Source organism: Saccopteryx bilineata, chromosome 9 (genome assembly GCF_036850765.1).
Source record: "Saccopteryx bilineata isolate mSacBil1 chromosome 9, mSacBil1_pri_phased_curated, whole genome shotgun sequence".
Taxonomy (NCBI): Eukaryota; Metazoa; Chordata; class Mammalia; order Chiroptera; family Emballonuridae; genus Saccopteryx; species Saccopteryx bilineata.
This window is the reverse complement of record NC_089498.1, coordinates 63,629,123-63,642,615: the sequence shown is the minus strand read 5'-3', so window position 1 is coordinate 63,642,615 and position 13,493 is coordinate 63,629,123. Positions and strand designations below refer to the sequence as shown.

The 13,493-nt window shown below is 32.6% G+C and overlaps 1 protein-coding gene across 2 annotated transcripts in view; it reads left to right on the top strand.

The window, feature by feature from the left end:
* RTKN2 (rhotekin 2) overlaps positions 1–8,950 on the top strand; it is a 73,752-nt gene extending 64,802 nt beyond the window's left edge. For both annotated transcript variants that reach the window (XM_066243683.1, XM_066243682.1), the window contains 3 exons: positions 564–726; positions 5,770–5,877; positions 7,246–8,950. In XM_066243683.1, coding sequence (XP_066099780.1) covers positions 564–726; positions 5,770–5,877; positions 7,246–7,778 — 804 coding nt within the window. In that variant the 3' untranslated portion in view covers positions 7,779–8,950. The remainder of the gene's footprint in view (positions 1–563; positions 727–5,769; positions 5,878–7,245) is intronic.
* The last annotated feature ends 4,543 nt before the right edge of the window (positions 8,951–13,493 follow it).

Genomic DNA, 13,493 nt, shown 5'->3' with positions numbered 1-13,493 from the left:
CCCCTTGCTCAAGCCAGCGACCTTTGGGGCTTAAACCAGTGACCTTGAGATTATGTCTATGATCCCACACTCAAGCCAGCGATGCCGTGCTCAAGCTGGTGAGCGTGTGCTCAAGCCGGTGACTTTGGGGTTTCAAACCTGGGTCTTCCGTGTTCCAATCAGATGCTCTATTCACTGCGCCACCTCCTGGTCAAGCTACTCAGTATTTTTTTAAATGAATTTATTGGGGTGACACTAGTTAACATAATTATACAGGTTTCAGGTGCCCAGTTTTTAACACATCTTTGTACACTGTATTGTGTGTTCACCCCACCCCAAATCAAGTCTTTGTCCATCACCATTTATACCCCCCCATACCCTCCTCCAACTCTCCCCCTTAAAAAATCGTCCTGGTTTGAATTTTAATATTGAAAATTCTCAAAATTACGTATTTTACATTTTAAATTATCAGCATTAAGATTATAAATGCATGTGGTGTGTATGATAGTTAAGCAATAAAACATTTCTTTTATCATTACAGAAATATGCCCCTTCTAAAACACCAGTTTTGTTTTAATTTTTAGGAGACCAGAATTCGAGCAATGGATAAGAATGCTAAGAAAATGCATAACTTCTCTGTCACCAACCCTGTTGCTGTACAGGCTGTAACGCATGTTTTTGCAACTGACAGTAGAGATGATCTCCAGAAGTGGATGGAAGCCTTCTGGCAGCATTTCTTTGATCTTAGTAAGTTGATGTTTGGCTTTTCTACAAGTATATTCATGTATCCTTAAGTGATACACACTGCAATCTAAATAATAAAATTATATATACTATATTATAATCTTGTAATCTGTATCAAGAGATTATTATCCTCTTGAATAAAATGGTAGTATATCACCAATGCAATGATGCCTTTTTCTCTTAACATTTCCCCGGTACCTGACTGACTATAGTATGGTATACCTTTGAATTCCTGGTGTCCCTGCCTCTTATATTTGTTTTAAGAAATCAATGGCATTTTAATTAAAATCAAAATCAACTTGATTAACACAAGCTGTGATTTTAAATAGTTTCTTACAAGCATGAAGTCACACTATGCATTGAAAACAGTGACTTTTTTTCATGTTAAGGTAATTCATATTTTAGTGGGAATTAGATGATTTCATTGAAGTTACTTCTGTGCAAATGCATTTTTCTTTTTTAATTAAATTTATTGGGGTGACATTGATTAATACAATTATATAGGTTTTACGTGTACAATTCCAGTAGACTGTATATTACATTGTGTGCCCACCACTCAAGGTCAAATCTTCTTCCATCAACATATATTTGACCCCTTTACCGTTTACTACTCCTCACCTTCCTTCCCTCCAGTAATACCAGTCTGTGTGAGTTTTTGTTTGTTTTTCTTATTTGTTCATTTGTTGCTTTCAATTTTATATTCTACATATGAGTGAAATCATATGGTTCTTAACTTCTTCTGTCTGATTTATTTCACTTAGCATGATATTCTCAAGATCCATCCATATTGTTGATAAACCATTTGAGGAATAATAAACTTCTTTAATACAGTGATGATCCTAAAATATTGAAATGTTTAGAAGGACACTCATTTTCCTGTAACCTTCTGTTAACTCAACATTTGTTACAATATCATTTTTTAAAACTATACATACATTTTTCAGTTTCAACGATACAGTCCAGTGCTATGGATTATAAAACAGTGTGACAGTAGTGTAATAGAATTCCAGTATATAAATTATGTGAGGCTCTAATAGTCTCAATTTCAAGAGGAATGTTATCAATGGGAAGATAGTGAAATCTCATATATTGAAAATGTAGATAATGGTTGTTTCTAATCAAATTAAGCCTACTGTTAGAGTCAACCATTTATATCTTTAGAATGCTTTCCTATAGAATTACAAAGTAGAGCCATTTTCACACAATAGTAGTTACTTCTACAACTCCTAGAAATAATCCTAGAGACATTTTAGGACTTCTTACAAGCTGTTTCGGGGAACTATATAGAGTTCACATCTGCAGTCTTCAGATTAAGTTTTAGAAGCCTACTCTGATCCATGGCCTAGTCAAATATTATAGTGATGTTTGGGGAAGGGGACAGAAAAGGGAACTAAATTTGACTATCTTTCATGTACTATATGGCTTCATTTATTTCTAATAACATCTCAGTGATGGAGAAATCATTTCTCTCTGCTCTGAAAATGAGAAAATTGAGTCTTGAAGAGTTTTTACTTTGCTACAGGGAACCATAGGGAGAGCTCTCTCCCTGGGCCTTCTTGGATTCTTAAGGACTTGTTTTTTCTTAAGTACTATCCTATCCCTGTGCATTCAGTAGATGTTTAAATATTTGTTTTATGTCTATCAGCGTGCACTCTATTTCCTTCTTTTAAAATTTGAACTCATCATAGGTGTATTTCCTAAAAGACAACTTCCTTTCATTTGCTAATCACAGCTAAAATTTTAACTGCTTCCCTAAATGCTCTGATTTAGAGAGTGTCTTATAGAAGACTGTATTATTTTTAGAAATTATTCTGGTATTTATAATATTTATGTACATTAAAACAAGGAACAGTAAAAAAAAAAAGTAAAAATACCAAGATATTATAGTCTGGATATCAACTTCTACTAGATGATCTTCTGTTTCATTCTCCAGATTATGTAAAATAATTTATCGTGCCAGAAAGCAGAGTGATTAGGATAAGAATCTCATGGCATTTTGTACTGTCAAAGTAATAAGAAAGTGATGACAGTAGGGTTCTCAGGTCTGTGTCTTTAGTACTTAATGTTTGGGGATAAAATCTGCCAATCTCTGTAATTTTTAAAATATAAATTCTATTATATTGTACTTTAGAATTCATTGTGTATCAGGATAGGAAGTAAAGGTGGAAGTGTTTATACTACCCTAAAGATTAACTTGGACTTTAAAATTTTTATCTTCCTAGGGATAAGTCTAGCTTCTTGGGGGTGAAATAATGATGTGCAGAACAAAGGAGAGGATAGTGATCCTGGGCAGAATAAAATAAGAGTAATTCAGCAGTTAGAGCAAATTTCAATTATTTGACTCTGCTTGAGTAGAAAATCAGAAGAGTGAGATAATTAGAAATTATGAATAAACACTAATGGAACTAGTTTTATTTAGCCTGTAGAACACTCTGAGGAGTGGAGGTTGGAAGACAAGAGGGATGTAATAATTAATTTTTATTTTTTTCCATATAATTATTTTAATCTTTTTTAAAATTATAGTTTGCATTCAATATTATTTTGTGATAGTTTCAGAAGGACAGCACAGTGGTCAATCACTCTTCACAAAGTGCTTCCCCTGATATTTTTCATGCCCACTTGGTACCATACATTGTTATTACATGTAATGCTTAATTTTATTTATTTATTATTTTTTTATCTTTTTGGTGACCAACACAGAAAGACAGAGAGAGGGACAGATAGAACAGACATACAGACAGGAAGGAGAGAGATGAGAAGCATCAGTTTTTCCTTGCGACACCTTAGTTGTTCATTGATTGCATTCTCATATGTGCCTTGACCAGGGGCTAGAGCAGAGTGAGTGACCCCTTGCTCAAGCCAGTGACTTTGGGCTCAAGCCAGCGACCTCAAGGTTTTGAACCTGGGTCCTCTGCATCCCAGTCTGAGGCTCTATCTACTGTGCCACCACCTGCTCAGGCTAATGGTTAATTTTTAATATACTGCTCACAAAAACTAGGGGATATTTTATCACTTCATATTTATTTTGAAATGTCCCCTAATTTTTGTGACCAGTATATTTGAGAGCTAACAAACATATAAAAGAGGAATGCTACTTTTTTTGGACGATCAAAAAAGGTAGAGCTAGGATTGTTGGGTCAAAAATAACTTTTTTCATATATTCAATAATATAAATATTGAGTTATATAAGCAATTTAGGATTATAGATTATTTGACTGGAAATATTATAGCAATAAATATTATAGGAAATATCTTCAGTATACAGATTATATGTGAATAAAACATTTCTTTAATATTTTATACTGGGTCTTTACCTTTATGTAGCGTACTACTGGTAGCATGTGTAACTGCATACTAATTTATTCACTAGTAAATGTTTGAGTTGGAAAATCTTGACCAGTGAACATATCACCTTTTTGTAGCTCAGATCTCAGTAACACATGGGATAAGGTACTTTATATTCCAATTTTCAGCATGATTAGTTTTCTGCTACCAGTTTAGCTATCAAAGCTTTCATCTATCAATATAGAGAAAATACTGCACTTTATAATTTGTATAAGACTTGACAGAGAAATGTTTGCTAGTTTAAAGTGTTTCATTATTTTTCCATTAGATACAGCCTTTTTTTTCTGCCCCCAAGGAGGAAAAGCTGACTCTTATATATTTATCTAAAAAGGAAATGGAGGACAGGAATAAGTTATCAGATCTCAGATCCTACTAGATTGAAATTCTGCAGGGCAACCTTTGAAGCCTCAAACTTAAGATTTTTTTCCCTTTATGAGTTGCTATGTGAGTTATTTTGAAAATTTTATGATATTCTATATTTAGCATTATAATAAAATATGCTGAAAGATTTTTGTTGCTTAACTATTTAAGGTGATAGATTTAAAATTTATGTATATATTACCATATTACTGTAACAGACTTAAAACAACAAAAATGAATAGCTAATTTGACGAAACATGAAATATCTTTAATTTTTAAGCCATAGAAAATAACTAAGTTGGATATTGAATATGGAGATTGAGAATATAATAAAAGAAGAAATACAGATCATAAATCAGTCTAAGAAGGCACATGTGTATTACATTTACTTTTCTACTGATGTAAGAATTTAAGAATGGTGAACCTCCATAACTTATACTTTTATAATATGAATATATGGACACATAGTTTCTCACACAGTTGTTATCCAGCATGCAGGTGCACAGTATATATGGAATGCTAAGTGTTTTTATATCTACTCTGAAGAAATAAATCTGAGAATTTTATTTTAAAATGAAAACAGTAAAACATAATTAAAAGAAAAATCAATGTCGTCCATACTTTTAAAGTTTAACTTAATAATTGAAACAACTTATTTGAGTAGTTTTTTTTATTCTGAATACCTAATGGCTTTATTTAAAATGTCCTTCCTAAAATAAATTAGATTCTGTTAGGATTTTGAGTGTTCTGTCTCCATAGTAATAGGCTTTTATATACCTTTTACTTAAATGAAAATTCGTTGCTTTTCTAGAGTTGTATGACTTTTTTAAAAGCATGATAACCATCTTGAAGAGGTAATTGTTAACCAATTTTTACTTCTTAATTAGAATTCTCAAAATTGAAATCATTTTTGAGAACCACTGCTCCTTACTTATTTTTCTACTTCCTCCTAGGTAACTTTATTTCATTTAATTTTTTACCTTTCAACTGTCTTAAATACTGGACATTTTTATTTAATATTTAAAAGTAAAGAACTTGTACAAACTTTAGCCATAAATAGAAATTTTAGTTATTGACCATTTAGTGAAGTAGTACAGTATTTAAAATACCCAGCGATCTTAGCTTAACATCTATACATAGAACTTTATTTTTAAAATAGATTTCTTTCATCCTTAGACTTGGATTTTAAAATTATGGGTAGTACTATATTTTTGTGGCTTTCTTAAGGCAATGTATAAACTGTTGTTTTTTCAAACAAAAATGTGTTGGTATCTTTGAAAATGAAATATACTTCTTCACATTTATGGTTTAAACTAGCCTGCTGCTTTCTGTTTTTCTTAGGCCAATGGAAGCATTGTTGTGAAGAACTTATGAAAATTGAGATTATGTCACCACGGAAACCACTTTTGTTCTTGACAAAAGAGGCGACCTCAGTCTATCATGATATGAGTAAGTAAGGTTTGTCTTTTCTAAACTGCAAGGTAACAAAAACAGCATTGTCCATACTCAAGCAGCTTATTCTATTGACATTAAAATATATTAAAATTTTCAGGGCACAGTGAAAATGAATGAAAAAAGACTATGATTGTTGACTGAAGAACTCATGTTTAATAGATGAATTAATACAAAATTAATGCATACACATTCTTGTCGTTTGAATACTTAAGATCAAACAAAACTTAAGGTTTCAAAATGAATAAAGGTTCACTAAAATCAATATCAGCTGAGTAGCTGGTGAAAATTCTGAAAATTTAAAGTTGCAGATTTTAAATATAGGACGGGGCAAAAGTAGGCTTACAGTTGTTTGTATGGAAAACAATACAATAATAATGGTATGAGAATAAACTGTTTCCCGGATTGGGGACTGTGAACCTACTTTGCCCCACCCTGTATATATCATGTTCATAACTTTTGTATTTTATTAAATTTGTTTAAGGTCATGTTGATAAAAGAATATTTAAATGGAAGCTCTCATCTTAGGCCAAAGAAATTGGTGAAGTTTAATGCTTTGGAAATTTTTAAATTATCAGACTCATTAACATTCATTAACATTTTATTTTCTCATACTTTGAATGGTATTTATCTTTATAGGATTGCCTCAGTAAATAGTGTTGCAAATAAGCACAAGTCAAGACAAAATTCTAGTCTGTTTTGTCCCCAATGTCTCTGCACTCATATATACTTTAAAATGTTACATTAAAAATGATACATTTGGGTTTATACATTTGAAAATACCAGTGATTCATTTAATAGATATTTATTTCTGTTTTCATATTTTACCAAGGAAATATTTCATATTTCACCCAGCATTCTTATCGCCAAAATAGTATCAGGGCTTCACTCTATTTCTCTGGGGTTTTGTTTTGTATTTTTACCCTATTAAAGAGACTTGCTGGTCTATAGGAAAAAATCTATTGTGTTTGTCCCAGTTTATGGAATCCACTCTTACCCAGTTAGAATAGATTTTTTAAATCCAGTAAAGAAATTGAAAAAAATCCTGATGTAACTCTATTTCTTTGTAAGCTGGACTTGACTCATTTATTTAAGAATACAGTACATATATTTATACATATACATGTGTGCTTGTGTGTGTGTGTATGTGTGAAGTGCATAGTGCATTATCTTATTTCTTTGGTTCTATAGGTATGGTTATTTTTACAAGTAAATGTCTTAAAAATAAAAGCCACGTGCTTCCCAGTCTGTTTCTGATTACCATTATAGATAGGATTTTGGTTTAGAAAATAATAACTTACTCAGGTAAAGTTTATACTGTTTGAATTTTTTCCGATGTATTTTTTTTTCTTAAAATTATTACAGGCATTGATTCACCTATAAAACTTGAAAGTGTAACTGATATAATACAAAAAAAAATTGAAGAGACAAACGGACAGTTCCTTATCAGTCAGAATGAAGAATCCTCACCACCACCTTGGACCACACTCTTTGATGGTAACCATCAAGTGGTGATCCAGAAAAAGATATCTTCTGCAAGCAAGCAGTCACATGATGGGAAAGGGAAGAAGAGACGAGCTCCTCTTCCTCCTTCTGATAAAGCTCCATTTAGCTTAAAAACACAGATGAGCACAGATCAGTTGATTAAGGACAACAGGGAGGAAACAAATGTATCTCAGACCTCTTCTTTGGATACCAAATTACCAACCCTAATACATCGTTTACAGAAACCAATGGCTGCTCCTCGAAAACTTCTTCCTGCCAGGAAAAGTAGTTTAACTCATGGGGAGCACACAGACCTTCAAACCAATTTTGAAGCCAAGCCCATGCCAGCTCCAAGGCAAAAATCTATCAAAGACATTTTGGACCCTAGATCATGGTTGCAGGCACAAGTATAAGAACCCGTAATGTGTAAAATGTCTACAAAATCTGTAACTGTGATGCTTGACTCAGAAGTACAATAGATGTAGTAATATGAAATTATGTAGGTAAATAAAATAGTGATTTAAATCAATAATTAATAAGCTATTATAAAGGTTTTATAATTAAGAAATAAATTTCTTTTTTACTTCTGGTTTTTAGAGTATAAGTGATTTCCTCAGCACAGTGCAAGAGGCACTCTCTAGACAATATCCTAATTGTTGGAAGGGTTAATTTATTCCTAAATTAGTACCAGGCAGTGAACAAGAACGAGGCAGAAGAAAGCATTAAAATTTCTTTGGGGAGAGGCTGTCTAGTAATTTAAAATGTGTTAAATATGAACCATTTTCTCATTGTGAGAATTTTAATGCTAATGGAATTTTTCAGAAGTTTTATTTAAACCACAAATTATAGAATCCACCCAAGAAAATTTCTTCTTAGTATTCTGGAATTCTCATCTAATGGTTCACTGGCTCTCATCTATTGTTTAACTCACTAGTTAACTCACTGACCTTTTAAATTTCTAGGATAAATTTTGGGATATTAAATTTTTTAAAGAGATTTTGTAATGTACTATATTCAAAGTTTTCTCCTTGATGAGCCCTGAAATTCTGTAGAAATTATCTTCATAAGTGAAGCATATATTTATTAGTTTAGAGAAAAGTAGATGAAGTATTCTTTACTGCCATTTTTCTATGCATGGTGCTAATTTCCATACGGCACTGGAATTTACGGAAGTGAGTAGCTGATTAACACCTTAAAATTCATTATAATACTTATTTTAAAAGCAGGTGGTCGATTCAAAAAATATCAGAAAAGTGGGCCATGATAATAACTTTCAGAATTAATTCCCTTTTTAAAAAATTTAATTAGATTTTCTCTTTCTAGTAAGGTTTGTGTATGCTATTGATATTAATCATTAAAGTCATATTCTTTCAATAATGTCATCAGAATTACCATTGGAGGTAATTTTCATAGAAACTAATCATAGTGACCCAAACAGAATTATGAAATTAAGTGAGGAATAAATAGCAAGATATTGAATACCTTACAAGGGGGTAAATAATCAATGTTTTATAATACTTCTTGTAAACAAGAGATGAACAGAATCTAATCAGAATTTCCAAATAAAACAGTTTCCATAAGGTGTCAGCAACAGCACTAAAAATCTCAAATCACAGTGAACTCTAAATGTCGTTGAAAGAAGTAAGTTAAATTACTGCCCTGTGAATAATCTCTGGAGATCTTTTTAAAGCCCGTAAGAACTGTATTTGGATCAGAACTCCATTATTACAAAGTAAAATGAACACTTGACAAAAATAACATTAATTTAAATGGAGTCTTTCATTATTTTTTAGATAGCAAAGTCTTTTCATTTATATAGAATGATGTAACTGCCAGGTTACTTTTGTGTTTGCTCAGGACTCTAGTAAGAATTGGGACTCTAGGGAGCAATGATACAAAAGGTCTCTTGTGACTGGCGATGTCAGGATAGACATACTATTTGATGAGAAGGAAACCCTAATATGCTTGCCTGATAGAATTTAGAGATAATCACATGTATAAAAACCTAAAAAGGTGGGATTAATTTGTTTTTTCTAATTAGAAGGCTCTTATAAATTTCTGTTGTGATTGCCAATTTTTAGTAAATGGCATATGAAAAATCTAAAGGTTGATATTATTTGAATTTCTATTTTAAACCCCACTGCTGTTTTTAACAGCATTTGTGACTTTTGTTGTCCCTAAATTATTGAGTTAAAAGATGCTATAGGCAAACTTGTTTCTGAAACTGGCATCTTAAGCATTCTTTTTTTGTTGTTGTTAGAGACTTTTTTATAACAAACTAGCGCTAAAATTTCCAAATTATAGTATCATTTCTCTTTATGCATATTATATCTAGAAGTGTTTAGGTTTGTACAGAAAAGAGAAATTATTCATAGATAAATTACCTAGCAGTTGTTCCTTTTGTGGGGCACTTTGAAACAAGGCTGAAGGCCCTTCTTCCTAGGACCATTTAGGTGAAACCTAACCTAAATTATTCAGGCTATTTCTAGGGGACATGTTGCTATATGTTACTAAGCTTTTGAAATTGGGCTGAAGTCTTCAGCTGCACTTCCTTTGACATTGTGTTCATTAAATATTAGTTTAGTTCCCCCCAAAATATGTAATATGAGGTTGGGGCTCCTCCTTCCCCCTTCCCTTTTTTCCCCCTCCCTCCCTCCCTTCCTCCCTTCCTCCCTTCCTCCCTCCTTCCCTTCCCTTCCCTTCCCTTCTCTTCCTTTCCCTTCCCTTCCCGCCTCCCTCCCTCCCTCCCTTCTTTTCTTCCTTCTTTTCCTCCCTCCCTCCCTTTTTCTCCCTCCCTCCCTCCTTTACTCCCTCCCTTCTTTCTTTCCTTCCTCCCTTCCTTTCTCAGTTAAAAAAAAACAAAAAAACTAGAAGTACTGAACCTGAATACTTTAAGGAATTCATCAAAAGAAGTATTTGTTCTCTCATTTTCTAAACCAGAAGTTTATGTCAGAGAAAAATATGCCATGTAATATAAGATATTTCAGCTTTATATGATATGGATTTTCACATTCCTTGTTTGTTTTTTAAATTTATTTCTTGGTATATAAAGGCTATAAACTTTAAACAAAGAGTTAGCTGTCATATCTTGATAATATTATAATTGGAGTAGCATAATAGAATAGATATCCTATGATATAATTCTGATAGTCTAAAAATAATACCTTAGAAAATTACATTTACATTTAAAGTTCTAGAATATAAATTACTTACAACAGCATTATGACAGTAATATTTTTAATTGCTACAAAGTAGAAACTTATGCACAGGACAAAGAAGACATTTTGTTATTATAAACGTACACCTCCTATGGTAAACAGTCTTTCAAAATATCAGGCATGCAAACTCTTGCTGAGTTTTATTAAATCCTCAACTGTTTGCAGTGCTCCCTAATTTCTTTTAAATAGATGTGCATATTGGTTGAAAACTAAGTCCATTTATTATAAATGCCTTATCTTTGCCCTTTAGGGTCCTACAAAATGTATTTTACCTGGTACTGTTTATTAAAAATGGAAACTACCTTTTTTAGAGACAATTCATGTATGGTAGGGTAAACAATGAAATCTTTCTTTAGGCTTATGTTTAGCACCTCAGCCACCTACCGAGAAGTTAATTAATTCAGTACAAAATGAAATTATAGGGCAGTTTTGTACAATTTATGTTAAGTGCCATTTGAATGTAATCACCTGGGTTACCATGGATGAGGAACAACCTTAACAGAGAGAGAGAGAATGCTGTACCGTGAACAAGAAGAGAAGGGCTTTGACAGGAAAAATGTCTGTTCCTGTGGGTCAGAATTTATCAAAACTTGCTGTTTTCTTAGAGTGAAATATTGAACAATAATTTTAACTGATGACCATTTATATCCTATTAGTTTGTCTTCAGTGTTCTATTTGTCTTAAATGATAATGTAGATAGAATTGGCTTGTACTTACATTTCAAAGACAGTATAATTTTTAAATCTTTACATGTTTATGTGTAACTGCTTCATTGCTAATGTATGAAAAATGGTTTATACTGGATTATACATATTCTTAAATACTAGAAAAGATGTTACCTTTGAGCTTTTAAAAGACAGGATTTCTTTTAAAATATATAAAGGCTTGTATATTTGGCATTGTATTTTTTATTTTTTAGTTAAATGTGGGTCAAGCTTATGGATTAAAATGTGTCATGGATTATATGTTTTTTAAAGTACCAAAGATTGGTAAGGAAGCTACGGTCATGTGATTAAAACTTCTGTACATTACCAATTCATGAAGACATTTCTTAGCTTTTCTCTCTGGACTAGACTATCGAAGTAAACAGTGTCATCAAGTTGGTTTAATCAGACAAAGACATACCCAGTAGCTGGTGCTAATTATTATAAGACTAATATTCTATATAACCTTGGTATAACTAACATTTATTTAAATGTTTACATATAATCCTTCTTACAGTGTACTCTTTTAAAAATCCAGTGATGTAACTTTAGTTTTAGGTTAGTGATGGAGAATTTCCCCAGAGCATTAATCACTCTGATAAAAAATTAGGGACCTAGAATATGCATTCAGTTGCTCTCAGTAAGCACAAGGAGACTGCTTACTTGAATGCACCTTCCTGAGTATTTCATTTATTCTCATGCAGCACCTGAGGGGAGGAGGAGAGAAATGAACAATTCTGGCTCAATTCCCTTTTCTCCACACCCTCATCAGCACTTGCTGTGTGTTGATTTGTTAATGAGCGCCATTCTGACTGATATGAGGTGGTATCTCCTTGTGGTTTTAATTTGCACTTCTCTTATGATATGTGACATTGATCATTTTTTCATATGCCTTTTGGCCGTCTGTATGTCCTCTTGGGAGAAGGATCTATTCCAGGGGTCCCCAAGCTTTTTACACAGGGGCCAGTTCACTGTCCCTCAGACCGTTGGAGGGCCAGACTATAAAAAAAACTATGAACAAATCGCAATGTACACTGCACAAATCTTATTTTAAAGTAAAAAAACAAAATGGGAGCAAATACAATATTTAAAATAAAGAACAAGTAAATTTAAATCAACAAACTGACCAGTATTTCAATGGGAACTATGCTCCTCTCACTGACCACCAATGAAAGAGGTGCCCCTTCCGGAAATGCGGCGGGGGCCAGATAAATGGACTCAGGGGGCCGCATGTGGCCCGCGGGCCGTAGTTTGGGGACCCCTGCTCTATTCAGTTCTTTTTACCCATTTTTAATTGGATTATTTGCCTTCCTGGAGTTAAGTTTTAGAAGTTCTTTATAAATTTTGGTTATTAACCCCTTATCAGATGTATTGACGAATATGTTCTCCCATTGTGTGGGTTGTCTTTTTGTTAATGATGTCTTTTGCTGTGCAAAAGCTTTTTAGTTTGATTTTCTCCCATTTGTTTATTTTGTCCTTTATTTCACTTCCCTGTGGAGATAAATCGGCAAAAATATTGCTATAAGAGATATCAGAGAGTTTTACTGCCTATGTTTTCTTGCAAGATGTTTATGGTTTTACGACTTTTAAATATTTTATCCATTTTGAGTTTATTTTTGTGAATGGTGTAAGTTGTTGGTCTAGATTAATTTTTTTGCATATACATGTCCAATTTTCCAACACCATTTATTTATTTTATTTTTTTTATAAATAAATTTTTATTAATTTTAATGGGTTGACATCAATAAATCTGGGTACATATATTCAAAGAAAACATGTCCAGGTTATCTTATCTTTCAGTTATATTGCATACCCATTACCCAAAGTCAGATTGTCCTCCGTCACCTTCTATCTAGTTTTCTTTGTGCCCCTCCCCCTCCCCCTCCCCCTCCAACACCATTTATTAAAGAGACTGTCTTTACTCCATTGTATGCTCTTACCTCCTTTGTCAAATATCAATTGACCATAAAGGTGTGGATTTATTCCTGGGTTCTCTATTCTGTTCCATTGATATGTATGCCTGTCCTTATGCCAGCCTACCAAGCTGTTTGAATACAATGTTTTTGTAATATAATTTGATATCAGGAAGTATGATACCTCCCACTTTATTCTTCATTTTCAAGATTGCGGAGGCTATTCATGTTCTTTTTTGGTTCCATATAAATTTTTGTAATATTTACTCTATATCTTTGAAGTATGCCATTGG